Source organism: Neophocaena asiaeorientalis, unplaced genomic scaffold, assembly GCF_003031525.2.
Source record: "Neophocaena asiaeorientalis asiaeorientalis breed wild unplaced genomic scaffold, Neophocaena_asiaeorientalis_V1.1 scaffold102, whole genome shotgun sequence".
Lineage (NCBI taxonomy): Eukaryota > Metazoa > Chordata > Mammalia > Artiodactyla > Phocoenidae > Neophocaena > Neophocaena asiaeorientalis.
In genome coordinates, this window is record NW_020175078.1 from 2,713,688 (window position 1) to 2,736,519 (window position 22,832).

At 37.6% G+C, this 22,832-nt stretch overlaps 1 protein-coding gene across 1 annotated transcript in view; it reads right to left on the reverse strand.

Annotated features, from left to right (window-relative positions):
* THSD7B (thrombospondin type 1 domain containing 7B) overlaps positions 1-22,832 on the reverse strand; it is a 1,119,563-nt gene that overhangs the window by 564,689 nt on the left and 532,042 nt on the right. Inside the window, exon 6 of the mRNA XM_024764108.1 lies at positions 11,356-12,166. Within this exon, the coding sequence (XP_024619876.1) occupies positions 11,356-12,166 (811 nt within the window). The remainder of the gene's footprint in view (positions 1-11,355; positions 12,167-22,832) is intronic.

Below are 22,832 nucleotides of genomic sequence, written 5' to 3' on the forward strand. Positions count from 1 at the left end.
CTGGCAGAAGACCTCAGACCTCCCAAAAGGCAAAAAAACTCCCCACGTACCTGGGTAGGGCAAAAGAAAAAAGAATAAACAGAGACAAAAGAATAGGGACGGGACCTGCACCAGTGGGAGGGAGCTGTGAAGGAGGAAAGGTTTCCACACACTAGGAAGCCCCTTCGCGGGCGGAGACTGCGGGTGGCGGAGGGGGGGAGCTTCAGGGCCGCGGAGGAGAGCGCAGCCACAAGAGTGCGGAGGGCAAAGCGGAGAGATTCCCGCACAGAGGATCGGTGCCGACCAGCACTCCCCAGTCCGAGAGACTTGTCTGCTCACCTGCCGGCTCGGGCGGGGTGGGAGCTGAGGCTTGGGCTTCAGTAGGAGCGCAGGGAGAGGACTGGGGTTGGCGGCGTAACACAGCCTGCAGGGGGTTAGTGCACCACAGTTAGCCGGGAGGGAGTCTGGGGAAAAGTCTGCACCTGCCGAAGAGGCAAGAGATATTTTCTTCCCTCTTTGTTTCCTGGTGCGCGAGGAGAGGGGATTAAGAGCGCTGCTTTAAGGAGCTCCAGAGATGGGCGCGAGCGCGGACCCCAGGGACAGGCATGAAACGCTAAGGCTGCTGCTGCCGCCACCAAGAAGCCTGTGTGCGAGCACAGGTCACTATCCACACCCCCTTCCGGGGAGCCTGTGCAGCCCGCCACTGCCAGGGTCCTCGGATCCAGGGACAACTCCTCCGGGAGAACACACGGCGCGCCTCACGCTGGTGCAACGTCATGCCGGCCTCTGCCGCCGCAGGGTTGCCCCGCACTCCGTACCCCTCCCTCCCCCCGGCCTGAGTGAGCCAGAGTCCCCGAAGCAGCTGCTCCTTTAATCCCGTCCTGTCTGAGCAAACAACAGACGCCCTCCGGGGACCTACACGCAGAGGTGAGGCCAAAACCAAAGCTGAGCCCCGGGAGCTTTGTGAACAAAGAAGAGAAAGGGAAATCCCTCCCAGCAGCCTCAGGAGCAGCGGATTAAAGCTCCACAAACAACTTGATGTACCCTGCATCTGTGGAATACAAGAATAGACAACAAATCATCTCAAACTGAGGAGGTGGACTTTGAGAGCAAGATTTATTATTTTTTCCCCTTTTCTTCTTTTTGTGAGTGTGTATGTGTATGCTTCTGTATGAGATTTTGTCTGTATAGCTTTCCTTCCACCATTTGCCCTAGGGTTCTATCTGTCCATTAAAAAAATTTTTTTTTTCTTAATAATTATTTTTTATTTTAATAACTTTATTTTATTGTATCTTACTTTATTTTCTTTTCTTTCTTTCTTTCCTTCCTTCCTCCCTCCCTCCGTCTGTCTGTCTGTCTGTCTGTCTCTCTCTCTCTTTCTTTCTTTCTTCTTGTTCTCCCTTTTATTCTGAGCGGAGTGGATGAAAGGCTCTTAGTGCTGCAGCCAGGAGTCAGGGCTATGCCACTGAGGTGGGAGAGCCAACTTCAGGACGCTGGTCCACAAGTGACCTCGCAGCTCCACATAATATCAAACAGCGAAAATCTCCCAAAGATCTCCTTCTCAACACCAGCACCCAGCTTCACTCAACGACCAGCAAGCTACAGTGCTGAACATCCTATGCCAAACAACTAGCAAGACAGGAACACAACCACACCCATTAGCAGAGAGGCTGCCTAAAATCATAAGTGCACAGACACCCCAAAACACACCACCAGATGTGAACCTGCCCACTAGAGACAAGATCCAGCCTCATCCACCATAACACAGGCACTAGTCCCCTCCACCAGGAAGCCTACACAACCCACTGAACCAACCTTAGCCACTGGGGACAGACATCAAAAACAACGAGAACTACGAACCTGCAGCCTGCAAAAAGGAGACCCCAAACACAGTAAGATAAGCAAAATGAGAAGACAGAAAAACACACAGCAGATGAAGGAGCAAGATAAAAACCCACCAGACCTAACAAATGAAGAGGAAATAGGCAGTCTACCTGAAAAAGAATTCAGAATAATGATAGTAAAGATCCAAAATCTTGGAAAAAGAATGGACAAAATGCAAGAAACATTTAACAAGGACCTAGAAGAACTAAAGATGAAACAAGCAACAATGAACAAACAACACAATAAATGAAATTAAAAATAATCTAGATGGGATCAATAGCAGAATAACTGAGGCAGAAGAACGGATAAGTGACCGGGAAGATAAAATAGTGGAAATGACTACTGCAGAGCAGAATAAAGAAAAAAGAAAGAAAAGAACTGAGGACAGTCTCAGAGACCTCTGGGACAACATTAAACGCAGCAACATTTGAAGTATAGGGGATCCAGAAGAAGAAGAGAGAAGGAAAGGGACTGAGAAAATATCTGAAGAGATTATAGTTGAAAACTGCCCTAATATGGGAAAGGAAATATTAATCGAGTCCAGGAAGCACAGAGAGTCACATACAGGATAAATCCAAGAGAAATATGCCAAGACACATATTAATCAAACTGTCAAAAATTTAATACAAAGAAAACATATTAAAAGCAGCAAGGGAAAAACAACAAATAACACACAAGGGAATCCCCATAAGGTTAACAGCTGATCTTTCAGCAGAAACTATGCAGGCCAGAAGGGAGTGGTAGGACATATTTAACGTGATGAAGGAGAAGAACCTGCAACCAAGATTACCCTACCCAGCAAGGTTCTCACTCAGATTTGATGGAGAAATTAAAACCTTTACAGACAAGCAAAAGCTGAGAGAGTTCAGCACCACCAAACCAGCTTTACAACAAATACTAAAGGAACTTCTCTAGGCAAGAAACACAAGAGAAGGAAAAGACCTACAATAACAAACCCAAAACAATTAAGAAAATGGGAAAAAGAACATACATATTGATAATTACCTTAAATGTAAATGGATTAAATGACTCAACATCATTAATCATTAGAGAAATGCAAATCAAAACTACAATGAGATATCATCTCTCACCAGTCAGAATGGCCATCATCAAAAAATCTACGAACAATAAATGCTGGAGAGGGTGTGGAGAAAAGGGAACACTCTTGCACTGCTGGTGGGAATGTGAATTTTTACAGCCACTATGGAGAACAGTATGGAAGTTCCTTAAAAAGCTACCAATAGAACTACCATAGGACCCAGCAATCCCACTACTGGGCATATACCCTTAGTAAACCCATAATTCTAAAAGAGTCATGTACCAAAATGTTCATTGCAGCTCTATTTACAGTAGTCCGGAGAAGGAAAGAACCTAAGTGTCCATCATTGGATGAATGGATAAAGAAGATGTGGCACATTTATACAATGGAGTATTACTCAGCCATAAAAAGAAAAGAAATTGAGCTATTCGTAATGAGGTGGATGGAGCTAGAGTCTGTCATACAGAGTGAAGTAAGTCAGAAAGAGAAAGGCAAATACCGTATGCTAACACATATATATGGAATTTAAGGGAAAAAAAGTCATGAAGAACCTAGGTGTAAGACACGAATAAAGACACAGACCTACTAGAGAATGGACTTGAGGATGTGGGGAGGGGGAAGGGTAAGCTGGGACAAAGCGAGAGAGTGGCATGGACATATATACACTACCAAACGTAAGGTAGATAGCTAGTGGGAAGCAGCCGCATAGCACAGGTAGATCAGCTCGGTGATTTGTGATCACCTAGAGTGATGGGATAGGGAGGGTGGGAGGGACGGAGATGCAAGAGGGAAGAGATATGGGAACATATGTATATGTATAACTGATTCACTTTTTTATAAAGCAGAAACTAACACACCATTGTAAGGCAATTATACTCCAATAAAATGTAAAAAAAAAAAAAAAAGACTTTCTGAAACAAAAACTGAGGGAATTTGTCACCAAGAGACCTGCCTTGCAAGAAATTTTAAAAGAAGCTCTTCAGAGAAAAGAAAATAATATAGCTCATGATGACATATTTAAGATCATTTAAAAATAAAAATGGAGTAACTATTGTTCAGGCATCCAAAATGGATCCAGGTGGCTATTACGGATATGGTTTCAGACACGTTCCTGCATCACTGAGAACCTGAATTTTCTGAAGTGTATCAAACTCAAGGACACCACCCACCATTTTCAAAACAACATCTGCTAGCAGCTGCCAGCTGCACCCTTATGGTCTCAAAGTCTCCCCCTGTAAAATATGTAACCATTTTTGGACCCCAAATAACCCTTGCTTATCAAGCACTCTTAGTTCTTGACAGCTCCAATCCTAATTCTTGACAAACAACTATGTAACTTTATGGTTTTACCTCCATTTTCCATTTACTCCATTCAAGTACTTCTTGAATATGTGTCTCCCGGGCTATAGTCCTCAGCTTGGCTTGAATAAAACTCTCTTCTGTTCCTTATTATAGATTGTTTACTGATTATTTGTGTTGACACTCAGAAACTTGGATCTACATAAAGAAGGACTGTTTGAAAAGGAATACATGAAGGTAAAATAAAATATTTTATTTTTCTTATTCATAATTAATAGATAATTTGTTCAAAATTATAATAACAATGTATTTGGTGGTTATAGGTTATGGGTAAGTGAAATTAATGACAACAGTGTCTTAAGGGATGGGAAAAAGGGATGGGGAATACTCTTATTTATAAGGTACTTGCACTATGTGTGACGTGGTATAGTGTTATCTGAAAGTCACTTGGATTAGTTGTAAATTTACATTGCAGACTCTAGGGCAACCACTGAGAACGGTAAAAAAAAAAAAACATAACTGTTATGCTAAAAGAGGAGAGAAATGGCATAATATGAAATGATTAATTAAAATTAGAGAAATGGAAAAACAGAGGAAATAAAAAAGTGGAACAAAGAACAAGGGCAGTGAACAAAAAAATAATAAATATGATAGATATTAATCCAAATACCGCAATAATCATTTTAAATGTCAATGATATAAATATAGCAATTAAAGGACTGAGACTGTCAGACTGTCAGGGTGGATAAATAAACACAATCCAACTGTTATCTATAAGAAACTTACTTTAAGTATAAAGATGCAGACAGATTAAATGCAAAGGCATAGAGAAGAATACATCATATTATCAGTAATCAAAGGACCCTGTAATAGTTATATTAATTCCAGACAAAGCAGATGTAAGAGCAAGGAAAATTATCAGGAATAAAGACAGGCATTACATAACCATAAAGGGGTCAATTTTCCAGGAAGACATAGCAATCCTTGATATGCATGCACCTATCAATACTGCATCAAAACATGTGAGGCAAAAACTGACAGAACTGCAAAAAAAGAATAGATGAATCTGCTATTATAGTTGGAGACTTCAACACCCCTCTATCAGTAATGGACATATACAGTAGGCAGAAAGTCAGTAAGAACATAGTTGAACTGAACAGCACCACCAATCAACTGAATATCATTGACATTTATAGAATACTTCATCCAACAATGGCAGAATACACATTCTTCTCAAAATTATACAGAACATTCACCAAGATAGACCACATTTCTGGGCTGTAAAACACACCTTAACAAACCTAAAAGAATAGAAATTATACAAAATATGCTCTCAAGACACAATGGAATTAAATTACAAGTCAAAAACAGAAAGATGGCTGGGGAACCCCCAAATACTAGAGGATTAAATAGAACATTTCTAAATAATACATAGGCAAAGAAGAAATCTCAAGAGAAATTAAACACTTTGAATAAATCAGAATGAAAATGTAACTTATTAAAATTTGTGGGATTCAGTAAAAGCAGTGCTTAGAGGGAAGTTTATGGCACTGAATTCACAAATTCGAAAAGAAGAATTATCTAACATCAGTAACCTAAACTTCCACCATAGAATACTAGAAGAAGATCAAATTAAATCCAAAGTAAGCCCAATGAAAATAATGAAAATTAGACTTGAAAGCAATAATATTAGAAACAGAAAATCAATAGAAACCAAAAGCTGGTTCTTTGAAAAGTTCAATAAAATAGATAAACCTTTAGACAGGTTAACTAAGGAAAAGGAGGGATGGGGGAGAAGGAGGAGAGAGAGTGGGAGAGAGAAAAAGATATATATAGATATAGATATAGGTATAGATATAGATATATATAGAGAGAGAGATAGAGGGAGAGAGGGAGAAAACAAAGCACTAATATCAGTAATGAAAGAGAAGTCATCACTACCACTAATGATCCCCATGGACCCCAAGGATAATAAAATAATATTATAAACAAGCCTATACCCACAAATTTGTTAACTTAGATGAATGGACCAAGTCCTTAAAAGACACAGTCTCCTAAAACTCACCCAAGAAGAAATCTATAATCTGAATAGATCTATTATCTATTAAAGACATTTAATCAATAATTAATAACGTACCAAAGCAGAAAACATCAGGCCCAGATGGGTTTCATTCTACCAAAAATTCAAGGAAAAAATAATATCAATTCTTGACAATTTATTTCTAAAAATCAAAGCAGAGGACATATTTCCCAACTCATTATATGAGGCCAGCATTATCCTAACACTAAACCTAGACAAAGACTTTATGAAAAAAGAAGACTAAGTCCAATATCTCTCATGAATATGTACGCAAAAATTCTCAAGAAACTATTAGCAAATAATATCCAACAATGTATAAAAATATTAGCAAATAATATCCCACAGTATACTTGGCTATACATATTATATAGCCAAGTATAATTTATTCCAGGTACGCAAAGAGGGTTCAACATTTGACAATCAATTAATGTAATCTAGCCTATTAACAGACTAAGTAAAAACAATAATATAATACCTATATATGCAGAAAAAGCACTTGACAAAAACCAACACCTATGATGATAAAAATTCTCAGCAAACTGGGAATAGAGGAGGACTTCTTCAACTTGATAAAGAATATCTACAAAAACCTACAGTTAGCATCATACTTAATGGTGAGAAACCAGATGCTGTCCTGCTAAGATCAGGAGTAAGGCAAGAATGTTCCTTCTCACTACTCCTACTGGACAGCATACTGGAAGTCCTAGATAATGCAATAAGGCAAGAAAAGGAAATAAAAGGTGTACTTACTGGAAAGGAAGATATAAAACTGCCTTTTTTGCAAATTATACGCTTGTCAACATAGATAATTCCAAAGAATCAACAAGAGCAATAATAACCGAAAAGAAAAAAAAAAACCCTCCTGGAACAAATAAGAAATTATAACAAGGTTATAGGATACAAGATTAATATACAAAACTCAACTGCTTTCTTGTATAACAACAATGAATAATTAGAATTTGAAAATAAAAACACAATACATTTATATTAGCACCAATAATATGTAAAATCCTTAAGTGTCAGTCTAACAAAATATATACAAGACCAATATGAGAAAAAGTACAAAACTCTGATGAAAGAAATCAAAGAAGTTTTAAATATATGGAGAAATATTCCATGTACCTGAATAGAAAGACTCAATATCATCAAGATGTTAGTTCTTCCCAAATTGTTTATACATTATAAGCATTTCCAGTCAAAATCCTGGCAAATTATTCTATAAATATCCACAAACTGATTCTAAAGTTTATATAGAAAGGCAAAAGCTCCAGAAGACTCAAGACAATATTAAATACAAAGGAATTCAGAGGACTGACACCACTCAACTTCAAGACTTACTATAAAGCTTCAGTATTTAAGACAGTGTGTTATTGGCAAAGAATCGATAAATAGAAGAATGGAATAAAGATACAGGGCCCAGAAGCAGATCCACACAAATACAGTCAACTGATGTTCAACAAAGAAGCAAAGGCGATTCGATATAGAAAAGATAGTCTTTTTAACAAACAGTGCTAGAACAAATGGACATTCACATGTAGAAAAATGAATCCAGACACAGACCACAAGATTTTCACAAAAATTAACTCAAAATGGATAACAGACCTAAATGTAAAACGCAAAACTAAAACTTCTGGAAGATAACATAGGAGAAAATCTGCTTGACCTTGGGTTTGGTAATGTTTTTTCCGATATAACACCAAAGAATGATCCATGGAGGAAATATTGACAAACTGGAATTCATTAAGATAAAAAACTTCTTTTTTTTTAACATCTATATGAGAGTATAATTGCTTTACAATGGTGTGTTAGTTTCTGCTTTATAACAAAGTAAATCAGGTATACATATACATATGTCCCCATATCTCTTCCCTCCTGCATCTCCCTCCCTCCCACCCGCCCTATCCCACCCCTGTAGGTGGTCACAAAGCACCGAGCTGAACTCCTGTGCTATGCGGCTGCTTCCCACTAGCTATCTATTTCACATTTGGTAGTGTATATATGTAAACCCGTGTCCCCTGCATTGGCAGGCGGGTTCTTAACCACTGCGCCACCAGGGAAGCCCTCATCAGTGTCTTATAATTTTCTGCAGACAGGTCTTTTGTCTCCTTCGGTAGGTTTATTCCTAGATATTTTATTCTTTTTGTTGCAATGGTAAATGGGAGTGTTTTCTTAATTTCACTTTCAGATTTTTCATCATTAGTGTATGGGAATGCAAGAGATTTCTGTGCATTAATTTTGTATCCTGCTACCTTACCAAATTCATTGATTAGCTCTAGTAGTTAAAAAACTACTTCTCTGTAAAAGACACTGTTAAGAGAATGAAAAGACAGGTTAAAGACTAGAAGAAAATATTTTTGATATACATATCTGATTAAGGACTGGTATCCAAAATATATAAAGAACACTAAATTCAATAATAAAAAAAATTTTTTTAAATAGACAAAAGATCTGAACAGACAACCCACCAAGGAAGAGAAAGATGGAAAATAAGCATATGAAAAGATGCTAAACAACATATGTTATTAAGGAACTGCAAATTAAAACAAGGTACTACTACACACCTCTTAAAATAGCTAAAATCCAAAACACTGATAACACCAAATGTTGGCCAGGGGGTGAAGCAAAAGGAATTCCCATGATAAAGCCACTTTGAAGAGACTTTGGAATTTCTTACAAAAGTGAACACAAATTTATCATAATATCCAGGAATAGTGCCCACTGGTATTTAGGCAAATCAGTTGAAAATTACATTCACATAAAATCTGCACCTGAATGTTTACAGCATCTTTATTTATAACTGCCGAAACTTGGAAGTGACAGTAAAATGATCATTGGTTTCCAGGGGTTTGGGGAGAGGAAAGTTGGGATCAGTAGAGGCAGTACAAGAGATTCTTAGGGCAGTGAAACTATTGTGTATGATATAGTACAGGTGGATACATGCCATTATACATTTGTCCAAAGCCACTGAAGGTACAACACAAAATATGAACTCTAATGTAAACTATGGGCTACAGTAATGTATCAGTATTGGCTCATCCATTGTATCAAATGTATTACACAACTTGTACTAATGCAAGATGTGTGTATGAAACTGTGTATGTGTGGAGAGGGAGTGATGAGGAGATACATGGGAGCTCTAGATCTGCTGTTCAATTTTTCTGTAAACCTAAAATCACTTTAAAAAGTAAAGTCTATTAATTTGTTGATAAAAAGTAGAACATGGTAAAGAAAACAAGTAAACTGTAGACTGAAAACATTCTGTGTAATATCCAATATAGGATATTACGAAACAATGTTTGTACAGAATCACACATATGTATTCAAACAATAATCACCCAAATCATCTGCTTAATCTTTTTGGCTTCACAGAGGCAGTCAATGAAAGGCAGAAAATCACTCTTCAATGGACTTGCCAAGTTACATCACATAAATCAGAAAGAAGCATCAAAGATAAAACATGCTCATTTGTAAAGTCGAATGGGAAAAAAAAACAAAAATACAATCATCACATTACTTTGCTCTGAAATAGCAGAGGTAGTCTTTGAGCCAGCTGTGGATCCTAAGAAAACAGTAACTGATGCTAATGATCAATTCTAGCAATGAGTATTTCATTGTTTGGTAATTCCAGTACTACTGAAAGGCATCTTAATTTGGAAGAAACTTGGTAATATATCAGTGATTTCATTTAAGACCTTTCAGGAGAAAAGTAAACAGATACTACTTTTAACATATTTCTATGATTTACATCAAGATAAGACCATGTAAAGTAAAACAATTACAAATAATTTTGAAGCCTAAACTATTGTTTTTTTTTTGGGGGGTGGGGTTTGCGGTACATGGGCCTCTCACTGTTGTGGCCTCTCCTGCTGCGGAGCACAGGCTCCGGACGCGCAGGCTCAGCGGCCATGGCTCATGGGCCCAGCCGCTCTGCGTCATGTGGGATCCTCCCGGACCGGGGCACGAACCCGTGTCCCCTGCATCGGCAGGCGGACTCTCAACCAGTGCGCCACCAGGGAAGCCCTAAACTATTGTTTTTAAAAGTTTTAGTCCATTCCCTCTATAGGTTTGTAATTCTAATTATTGCTGTGCAAGTTAATATTTTTAATCAAATCAATGCCAAAGAAAACATTCTTGGATTAACTTATTGGTATTATCACTACTATAAAATATCTACAGTTCAGATGTAAAAGAACCTGCTTAATCATTGAAACAAAGTAAACAAACCAAAAACAATTTTAAAAAACGTAAACATGAAGAACAATAAATATTTACATAATTTATATCCCAAATTTGAGAGTGAACTTGAATTTTTATCATTATAATAAATTGTTTAGTCTTTTATTACTGTAGTAACAAAAGACCAATTTTTTTATGGAAGGAAAGATTCTTTAAATTCTATAGTGCTTTATAATTTTCAAAAATTTTACACATATGGTTTCATACAATCCCATAATAACCCCGTTTTTCCCCTACCCCTATATTGCCCCTACCCCTTCCTTCTCTCCCCCTGGTAACCACTAGTTTGCCTTCCATATGTAGGTGTCTGCTTCTTTTTTGTTTTATTCACTAGTTTGTTGTATTTTTTACATTCCACATATAAGTGCTACCATATGGTATTTATTTTTGTCTGACTTATCTCATTTAGCATAATGCCCTCTGAATCCATCCACGTTGCTACAAAGGGCAGAATTTCATTCTTTTTTATGGCTGAGCTATATTCCATTATATATATACATACCACACCTCCTCTATCAATTCATTTGTCGATGGATGGTTATGGCACAAGATCTATTTTTTTAAGTGACATACTGATAGAATAGATATGTGACAATAGATGACTTATCCTATATGGTTGCACTACTACACTAATTACCCCAGAGTTCAGAGCACTGCTGGCCTAGACTCTAAAATACTTATACTTGAAATTGAAAACTTCTCAAATGAGACTTTTAAAAGCTCAAATCGCAAACCTGATTAAAATTTTCCTGCTGTAGAAAATCATAAAGAAATCTTATAAAATTACACTGTAAAATATTTAAGTGAATCAAAGATATAAACACTGAAGGCCTCCTACCTTAATGTAGCATTTTTTCCGTCACTTCTTGTACACCAAACCTGGCGGGTTTGGTAACCTATCTCTATGTCGTGGGACTTGGAATGGTGATGTGCCTTGTAACTTTGATGTCTAAAGGTGACCAGCTCCTTCGAATCAGAGCTAAAATCCAGAATGGTTCTTCCACTTAGGTTAAGTTCTTTGAGAAGAGGCAGTCGGCATTTACTCCACGGTCCAACTTTAAGGCTAAACATATATTCCTCTGCCCCAAGAGGACAGGAAATGGGAGCATCACAGGCTCTTGACTCAGTCAGGTTGGGACACTGCAACCCTCCATAGAGAGGGGGGGCAATGGTTGAGCGAGTTCTATACTGTAACTGCTTCCCACATCCCTTGCTACACCTGGACCACTGTGAGAACTCAGAGACCACACAATCCCGTGGGCAAGGGATGAGACAAGCTTGTTCTGTGGGGGGCTGAGGGGCAAAGTGTTCACATATCTCATTCACAGCCACGGTTCTGTTCAGCTTCTGAACACAACGCACCGTCCGGTGCTGCAGCCCATGCTGGGCTGTCACGCACTCTGTAGCCCGAGGTCTGGCTTGCCCCAGGGCGGGAGGAACAAGCACACAGTGGTGCCAGTCAGAAACCTCCCACTGGAAGAGGTTTCTGTGCCAGTCACAGACTCGGAAGCAGCTTCTTTCCTTCGGAGGCCTATTGTTCTCATCACAGTTAGACAGGTGACTCGTCCACCCTTCAAAATGGAAACACCAAAGAGCACGACTCTGGAATCCTCCTGGCCCACAGTCTCCTGTACACCTTCCCCAGGGGCCTGTAGGCAGAAAGACAAGGGTGTTAGTTACTCCAAGATTCCACACCACCATCCACACAAAAACGGGTCAATCTGCACACCTCCTGACACAACCAGTGTGAAATTATGAATTACGATGAAAAATATAATTGAGTGGCTAAAAATGTGGATTCTATACCAGTTGGTCTTTCTTGAAATCCCCAATCCATCTCTTACAGCAGTATCAACTTGGATGAATTACTTCAACTTTCTAAGCCTTAGTTTCCTACATAAGGGAGAAGATAATAAAAGCACTGACTTATAAAGATGTTCTGAGGATCAGTGACATAATGTGATGGGAAGCAGACAATACACGTTTAATAAATGATTGGTCTCGTTATAATTATTATGTTCCAAAGCCTATATACCTAACTCAATATTAATACTTTCTCGTTAGGCAGAGTTTCATCTAAAAGAAAAGCCCTAAATCCAGGATTTTAATAAACTAGGATTTTTCATGTTTCCAGTCCTTCAGCTCACACCTTAAGTAGCTCAGAAGAGAAATACATTTTTAAAAAATAGCTTGCAAAGCATCCTAAATATATTTTCATTTTCTAAATAGCTCTCCTCAGCTCTGGTTTTTGCTTGCAGAGTGAATTGTGTGAAAAAGAAAAATCTGATACAGAGGGGCAGGGTGTGGGGGAAGGTAAGTTAATAAAAGAAGCAGCAGTACTGAACTGTCTCTGGAAATTCTGCCCCGACAATCCTTGAAATATACCTGTTGGGTAAAGCTTCCAATGTTACCTTGTAATATGCCAAATCTTTTCATTAATGAATTAGTTTTGTGAGAGAGGGTTCAAAAGATGGACATATGAAAGAGCTACCCACTGATTTATTTATTTATTTTTTGCATCTAATCTATAGACATACCAGCTGGCCTCATCCAGAAGGCTGAGCATCTATCTTTCCACGAGGACAGCAAGTAATCACATTTTGTGTCAATGGGAAAAAAAAAAGTTTCCTCCCTTTTGCTTTACTTAAAAATGTAATATGAGCCTGAAAAAAGTGTATCAGCTTAACCATGTTACGTTTAACCCTTTACTAGGTTTGTGATCATCATAAAGGCATTTCACACCCCGAGAAACATTTTAATTTACACAGGCGGGAGAAAGAAGGTGCAGTCTTTCTTTCCTTCCCCAAATCTGATCAAACCCCAAATGCTACTTAATTACTTCCTGGACTGTATTTTCATGCACATCCAGTACATTTCTAGGAGCAATAAATGTGTACACAGGCACGTGCATTTAGGAAGAGACGTGCCTCCCCAGAGAAGCAAGTATTTGCACTTGGGGCCACATGCGGAAATGAGGATCTCTCACTTTAGCAGGACAACAGTTTTGGGGTTCTAATGTACACAGTCCTCCTGGTTCTTCCTCCCAGCCCTGTTCTGGGTGTGCAAACCTGCTCTTCTAGGTAATACCATGTTAGGTACAGGGCCGATGATTTCTGTCTCCTTTTAGTGAGCCCACGCTAGAGTCTCCTCTTGATGAAATGGACAGAGGAGTTTTACTGGATTAAGTCAGCCTATAGTCACCAAAATACCCTTGGGTTTGCCCACACTCTTCCCTAGGTGAGTTATCCCAGCACTGCCTGCTCAGGGTACAGTAAGTGCACATGGAAAGTGCGGCTTTCAGCACAGGATGATTCAATCAACCATCCTTAATTCTGATGATTTCCTCTTCAATCACCCACAGTTTAGTACTCTGAAAAATGAGTTCACTGTTACATGACAGCTATTTGCAGGCTCCACATGTCTAGATGTTCTGGAGCAGTTTCAGGTCCAGTATGCCATTCCTTATCCGAATCTCAGACCACGCATGAAAATGTTTATTATTACCAAAAACAAAACCAGGTTACTCAGCAAAGGACTATTTCAAAAAATACATGGTTGCAGCAAACTTTAAAAATCTAAAATCAGTCTTGACTTATCTAGGAATTTGGGAATAATATATACACACTACTATATACAAAATAGATAACCAATAAGGACCAATAAGGACTGACTGTACAGCACGGGGCACTGTGGTCAATATTTTATAATAATCTATAAGGGAAAAGAATCTGAAAAAGAATATGTATATAAAGAATATATATTCAGTTTATATATATATTATATATATATATATAAAATATATATATAACTGAACCACTTTGCTGTATACCTGAAACTAACACACTGTAAATCAAATATACTTCAATTAAAAAGATTAAATAAAATCAGTCTTGAATGATATAAAACAGTTATTGGTTAAAATGAAAACAAAGCTTTTTTGTAAAGTACTGGGTTTTAAAATATAGGCTGTCAGTTTCTCTCTGTTTAGGTACCAAATACACGCAACTCTCTACTTAGGATTTGTTCATGTAAATTAAAGAATATAAGACCAAGAATGTGGAGCCCCTTCTAACCAATCTTGAGAAGCTAACATTAATCAATCTAGAATATCTTACAAAGTGATCCTTATTCTTACTTTTAAAACATCTGATTAGCACATTTTCTTATTATTAATATTGTTTTCTTCTTCTAACTTTTTGCCTACTTTCAAAATTGTTAAGGTAGCTCTTTTTTATTTGAAATCATTAATATTTTAAACTGTATAAATTACTATTCTTCCCTCAGCTTTCATATCTCCATCTATACAGAATTTCACCAAACAGCCAAATTTTTTTCTAGATCAATGGAAGACAAAATATAACTATTAAGAAATAATTACTACCATTTGTTAAAGGCTAGCAGTGGTGTGCTGGGCTTGGCTGCTACCAGGGGACTGTTAAATATTCAGGAACTTTACCAGGTGGTTGTTAAATCATTCATGATTTAAAATCAGCCATGGTGGGAGTATTTACACCACATTACAAATCAAGTCACATCAAGGCTTTTTTTCTTTTAAAACAGAGAGACAGCTGGTTTATAGTACACCAATGGTGATTTCACAGGTGCCTCCCTCCCTTCCTTCCTTCCTTCCTTAAAACAATCCCATGAGGTGGGGCTAGTTTGCTCATTTTATCAGCTGTGGAAAATGAAACTCAGAAGTTACAATGCACACCTAAGGTTACACAGCTAGTGCATGCTAGGCTAGAATGGGACTCCAGATCTGTGGGACCCCAAGCATGGGCTCTTGGCCTGCATTTGAAAAACGTCTTTTCTAGGGTGTGCATTGGTATGTGTGATCCTACGATCACAAGGCAGATCCGTTTGTTCGCTTAGCTATGATCTCTCCTATTTGTTAATATTCCTTTGGATATGAGTAGAACAAGTCATCAAGGTGGTGTGTGCGCCATGATTTCCCCCTCTTGACCCTAGAAATTTAGGGCAGCAGCTCTTGCATAGTAAGACACAAGTGTGTTTATAAACATTAGTCAGTGCATTTAGGAAGGCACAGTCAAGGGAGAATAGTTTTTCAACATGTTAAAGCGAACTCTGCAGACCACTGAAAAACATGTGAATAACAGGCAAACATAAAGTGAATTGGGTATGCTTGGAATGAATGAAAAACAAATTGCAAACAAGACGTCCAAGATACAAACAAGACCTCTCAGCAACTGACCTATAACAATTTGCATTTCTCAGGCATGGAGAGAAAATGTGTTCCAGGATTTATTCAGTTGTGTTTGGAAATGAACTTTAAACACACACACACACACACACACAATAGTGAAAATCACACAACCCTGAGAGATTTTGCCATTTCAAAAAACATGCATATTGAAGTAATAAAATGTGACCTGCAGTTTGAAAAATCTTAAATCCCTTGTCCAAGTTCAGAAATAGATGAGCCAATTAAAATTTTGAGCAGTTGCATGGAGAAAAAGAATATCACTTTTAAGTTTGACATATATATAAAACATATGGTTATATTCAGAATATAAATCTGAGATAAATAATCTAAAGAAACAAATAAGAAACCTATGTGTAAACAGCAGTCATTTTATACTCCTTAATTGGAAATAAGCCTCAAGTAATACAAATAAAACAAAATTTTCATTACTCTAGGAGATGGACCCTAAAAGATATTGCTGTGATTTATGTTAAAAAGTGTTCTGCTTATGTTTTCCTCTAAGAGTTTTATAGTATCCAGTCTTACATTTAGGTCTTTAATCCATCTTGAGTTTGAAGTTTCCTTAAAAAACTAAAAACAGAGCTACCATATATGATCCAGCAATCCCACTGCCGGGCATATATATGGAGAAATCCATAGTTCGAAAAGATACATGCACCCCAATGTTCATTGCAGCACTGTTTACAATTGCCAAGACATGGAAACAGCCTAAATGTCCATCAAAAGATGAATGGATAAAGAAGATGTGGTACATATATGCAATGGAATACTCCCCAGCCATAAGAAAGAATGAAATAATGCCATTTGCAGCAACACAGATGGACCTAGAGATTATCATACTAAGTGAAGTAAGTCAGACAGAGAAAGACAAATATCATATGTTATCAATTATATGTGGAATCTAAAAGATGATACAAATGAACTTACTTACAAAACAAACAGACTCACAGACTTAGAAAACAAACTTATGGTTACCAAAGGGGTAAGGGGGGTAGGGGGAGGAATAAATTAGGAGGTTGGGATTAACATATGCAACTATATGTAAAATACATAAACAACAAGGACTACTGTATAGCACAGGGAACTCTACTCAATACTCTGTAATAACCTATATGGGAAAAGAATCTGAAAAAGAATAGATATATGTATATGTATAACTGAATCCCTTTGCTGTACACCTGAAACTAACACAACATTGTAAATTAGCTATACTCCAATATAAAATAAAAATATAAAACCAAAAGAAAGAAAAACAAAATTTAGAACAATTAAAGGATTAAAAGTTTAATTATATACGTAATGGGGCTTTAAATTAACACTTGAAAACATTTCAATGGTATAATAGGAATAGTAATTTTATACTTGTTTATGTGCACGAAGATTATGTAAAAACACCATCCACCTGCAACTCACTATCCTTTCTATGAGATAAGCACAGCCACTCTGGAATAAACTGTGAAGTATTTTAAGTCACATCAGTTTTAATTAACACGTTAACATTCTGGTTTAGTAAATATTTTGGACACGGAAGGGTAGCATCAGTGAATTCTCAGGTTACATTCACCTTTAGAACCGTGTGATTCCTCTTTTTTTGCCTGTGTTTTTGCAGAAAGCGCAAATCGGTGAATGCTCTAATGTAATATTCCTCTAGAAGCAGAAAAGTGCTGGCAAATTGTATTCTCTTAATTAAGTTATCCTTAAGTGGAGTAGTTTAGATGAATGTATCACCCAAACTAAATCATCACAGGTAAGGCAGCCCGCTGGATGCCTGAATTTCAGGTGTAGTAATCAGTAAGAAGCCTGCCACAAAGAAAAAAGAGTATTCCAGAGAACGGGGAATAAACATATTCCCAGGAGCTTTCACACAGTACTCGCCACTGTTTGAGGAAGCAACCCTGATTTAATACCATTCATGCAATAGGAAGAGATGGTTGCTTTATTTTCAATTTTTTTTCAACCACAGCTTTTATTACCCTGACATTGCTTTATATTTAACTTGGGCAAGAGTACTGAGGAATGACATGAATGACAAACCCGAGCATTAGAGCCCTAAACAAATTACCGGTGGATAATTACTATGCCAAAGCACTCAGAAGCCTCAGCATTATAAAATGTGACATAAAACAGCGCTGATCAACTTGTAAGATGACTCACCTCCAAGAAATGGCTTGAAATTTCTGTCATAATTTTCACATCTCAAAAAGCTTTCACACTGATCATGGAGGAATTAAAGTAATATCTCCATTACATAGTGGACAATTATCTAGGAAATCACACTTTCTAAAATACATCAAAGAACCCAAGGGATGAAAACAAAAGCAGCCGGCGAGCATTCATTCAGTGAAACAACCATTATTCTTTACCTGCTAGTTGATAAGTAGTGTGTTAGACTCTGGGAATATAAAACTGAATGAGACGTTAAACACGCGTCATGAGAACTGTGCACTAAATATAATGGCAACATGCTCGTGAAGAGGACATCTGGCCACTCCCTCAGGCCTAGCTACACTGAGTTTGTTCACATTATTAACCATCTTAATTTGGTTTCCCAGAGCTCATTAGATAGAAAGCAGCAAACCAGAAGTTGAGAGGGACTACTGGCGGCAGGTACACTGGTGAAAGTCAGAAGAGATGAGAGTTCCTGAGTCTACATTTCAAAATCTATCATGATAATTAATAACGTCCACTAGCAGGGGATGTATAAAGCCACCCAACACTTTCTAACCTCTCAGAGCAAACCTGCTTATTAGATATATCCATTTGTGAGTCATGCCTCTGACAGAAACAGACACACAACATAAAAAATGGAGAAACTGAAAAAAATATTTAATGGGAAGGAATTTAAACCCTAATGCATTTCATTTATTTCTTCTTTATTTTATTTTTTATAATATTTTATTGGAGTATGGTTGATTTATAATGTTGTGTTAGTTTCAGGCATACAGCAAAGTGAATCAGTTATACAAATACATGTATCCACTCTTTTTTAGATTCTTTTCCCATATAGGCTATTACAGAGTATTGAGTAGAGCTACCTGTGCTATACGGTAGGTCCTTATTAGTTATGTATTTTATCTGTAATAGTGTGTATATATTAATCTCAATCTTCCAATTTATCCCTCTTCCCCCCTTCCCCCCTGGTAACTTTGAAGTCTATCTCTGTTTTGCAGATAAATTCATTTGTACCCGTTTTCTAGATTCCACATATAAGCAATATCATATGATATTTGTCTTTCTCTGTCTGAGATACTTCATTCAGTATAACAATCTCTAGGTCCATCCATGTTGCTGCAAATGGCATTATTTCATTCTTTTTTATGGCTGAGTAATATTCCATGGTATATATGTACCACATCTTCTTTAATTCCTCTGTTGTAAAAACAACAAGCACATGGAGGTTTAACAATATGTTACTAAATAAACAACGGATCACTGAAGAAATCAAAGAGGAAATCAAAAAATACCTAGAGACAAATGACAATGAAAACATGATGATCTGAAACCTGTGGGATGCAGTAAAAGCAATTCTAAGAGGGAAGTTTAAGCAACAATCTTACCTCAAGAAACAAGAAAAATCTCAAACAACCTAACCTTATACCTAAAGCAACTAGAGAACAAAGAACAAACAAAACCCAAAGTTAGTAGAAGGAAAGAAATCATAAAGATAAGAGCAGAAATAAATGAAACAGAGACAAAGAAAAAAATAGCAAAGATCAATGAAACTAAAAGCTGGTTCTCTTAGAGAAGATAAAATTGATAATCCTGTAGCCAGACTCATCAAGAAAAAAAGGGAGAGGACTCAAATCAATAAAATTAGAATTGAAAAAGACATTACAATGTACACCACAGAAATACAAAGGATCATAAGAGACTACTACAGGCAACTATATGCCAATAAAATGTACAATCTATAAGAAATGGACAAATCCTTAGAAAGGTACAACCTTCCAAGACTGAGCCAGGAAGAAATGGAAAATATGAACAGACCAATCACAAGCACTGAAATTCAAACTGTGATTAAAAATCTTCCAACAAACAAAAGCCCAGGACCAGATGGCTTCACAGGCGAATTCTATCAAATATTTAGAGAAGAGTTAACACCTACCCATCTGAAACTCTTCCAAAACATTGCAGAGGAAGGAACACTCCCAAGCTCATTCTATGAGGCCACCATCACCCTGATACCAAAACCAGACAAAGATATCACAAAAAAAGAAAATTACAGGCCAATGTCACTGATGAACATTGACGCAAAAATCCCCAACAAAAAAACTAGCAAACCGAATCCAACAACACATTAAAAGGATCATACACCATGATCAAGTGGGATTTATCCCAGGGATGCAAGGATTTTTCAACATCCACAAATCAACCAATGTGATTCACCACATTAACAAATTGAAGAATAAAAACCATATGATAATCTCAGTAGATGCAGAAAAAGCTTTTGACAAAATTCAACACCCATTTATGATGAAAACTCTCCAGAAAGTGGGCATAGAGGGAACCTACCTCAACATAATAAAGGCCATATACGACAAACCAACAGCAAACATCATTCTCAATGGTGAAAAACTGAAAGCATTTCCTCTAAGATCAGGAACAAGACAAGGATGTCCACTCTCACCACTATTATTCAACATGATTGTGAAAGTCCTAGCCATGGCAATCAGAGAAGGAAAAGAAATAAAAGGAATAAAAATTGGAAAAGAAGAAGTAAAACTGCCACTGTTTGCAGATGACATATAATACCATACATAGAAAACCCTAAAGACGCTACCAGAAAACTACTAGAGCTAATCAATGACTTTGGTAAAGTTGCCGAATACAAAATTAATAAACAGAAATCTCTTGCATTCCTATACACTAACAATGAAAGATCAGAAAAAGAAATCAAGGAAACTATCCCATTTACTATCTCATCAAAAAGAATATCATTTAAAAAATTCCACTGCCCTTTTTACAGTAATCAAAAAAAATCCCTTATTAATACTAAAACTATTTTCAAGATACATATTTGTGGCCTGAAAAATAAGTGTGCTAAAGAGTTCTAACAATTATATTCAGAAAAATTTAACAGCAACAGTTAAGAGCTACCAAACATTATTTTCATAAGTATATAGATATACTTTTGAAGACAGTTCATGATTCCAAGTTCAAGAAAACCACAGAGGATCTGGACTGAATATTTATACTTCCAGTAAGCATACGTACTGCTGCTAACATCCCAAGCTCTTTTTGCATGATTGTGTTTTGTTTGACACCTAACAGCATGTTCTAAGTCTATTTCATCACTGTGGACAGATACCTCTGTCACTTATCATTTATGATTATAAATTATTAGTTGCCAGTGGCTAGAACATCTATTAAAAGAAGCCTGACAGCAGAGCAGATTAGAAATATATCTGAATGGCTAATCAGCTAATGCAAACACCACAGAGACAGAAAACCACCTTTTTAAAACTATTTATCAATATTTCTGGTTTCTAAAAATTCTGAATCCTAAAAGGGCATCTCAAACCTCATATACTTCATTGCATCTTGACACAAAGTGGGTCTTTTCAGATTACTCACATCTACAGCCTGCTAACCAGCTAGATTGTGGGAATGGGAAGGAAATCTTATAGCCCACAGGTTTTGGAGGAGGAAAATGAAGTCCCGACAAATTCAAGGACTTGCTCAAAGTCACACAGTCATTTGGAGCAGAAATGGAACTGACAACTACCTTACAGAGGCCCAATCCAGTGATCTTTCCAGTATATCACACTGGCTTCCATTATAACACTCTACAAATGTAAGGGAAGAAAAAGGGCTGCGTCAGTGGTTGTAATCCAAGGTGTAGGGGAGGGGAGGGAGGAAAAAGAGAACAAACAAATGGAAATTACATAAAAACACACATTGCACAAGCAATGAATTACCCGTGAATGCTGAGGGAATTTAGTCTCCTAGATTAGCACCTAGGAGCAGACAGCTGTTCCCAGGGGCCCTTCACAATTGATTATGTGAAATGGGATCCTTCCTGCCTCTGCATGCTTGAGAACACGGACAGAGCTACTGCTGAGGTACATCCAGCAAGGCTCAGGGGTTGAGTGCACAAAGAAAGCTTCAGGCACCAATAAGAATGGTGTGTCCCTAGAATAAATATAGCAATAATAGTAACAGCTGTCATTTTTGAAATACCTACTATCTTCCCAAAACCATATGCATATTATTGATATTGTTGTGCTTTGCTAGATGAAATCATGAAAGCCTGGGGTAAAAGAGCTTTCTCAAGGTAAACTGCTCAGGTGCCCTGACAAGAGCAGTTTCTGGCACTTATATCGACTCCAAATCTTTCCCACAATAATTGCAATTTAGAAGCCATATCTCTTGAGCAAATGAAGCCTTGAAATGCCCATTGGGTAAAATATATTTAGGAGGGGATCCGTCCTGAGTGCAGCTGGTGTGAGGTGCTCGGGGTCCTGCCCTTCCTCTCCTGCCTAAAGCCCCTCAGCCCTGCCTCAGTCCCAGCTCAATGGCCTGGCTCCCTGATGGCCCCGGAACTCCTGGGGTACTGATACCTGTCAAGGGATATTGATGGGGTGTTCTCATCCTATAAATATGGCTCCACTCAACTTTGACTTTACTTACAACAAACGCTCCAGCTAAGCCCTCTCGATTCCCTGGAGAAGCTGAAGAAAATCATTTATTCAGCTGTTTTCTTTTTTTGTTTTGTTTTGTTTTAATTTTATTGAAGTATAATTGCTTTACCATGGTGTGTTAGTTTCTGCTTTATAACAAAGTGAATCAGTTATACATATACATATGTTCCCATCTCTCTTCCCTCTTGCGTCTCAATCCCTCCCACCCTACCCATTCTGAGGGTTGTCTTTTCATCTTGTTTATGGTTTCCTTTGCTGTGCAAAAGCTTTGAACTTAAATTAGGTGCCATTTATTTTTGTTCTTCTTTCCATTTCTCTGGGAGGTGGGTCAAAAAGAACCTTGCTGTGATTTATGTAATAGAGTGCTCTGCCTATGTTTTCCTCTAAGAGTTTGATAGTTTCTGGCCTTACATTTAGGTATTTAATCCATTTTGAGCTAAAGAAACAAGT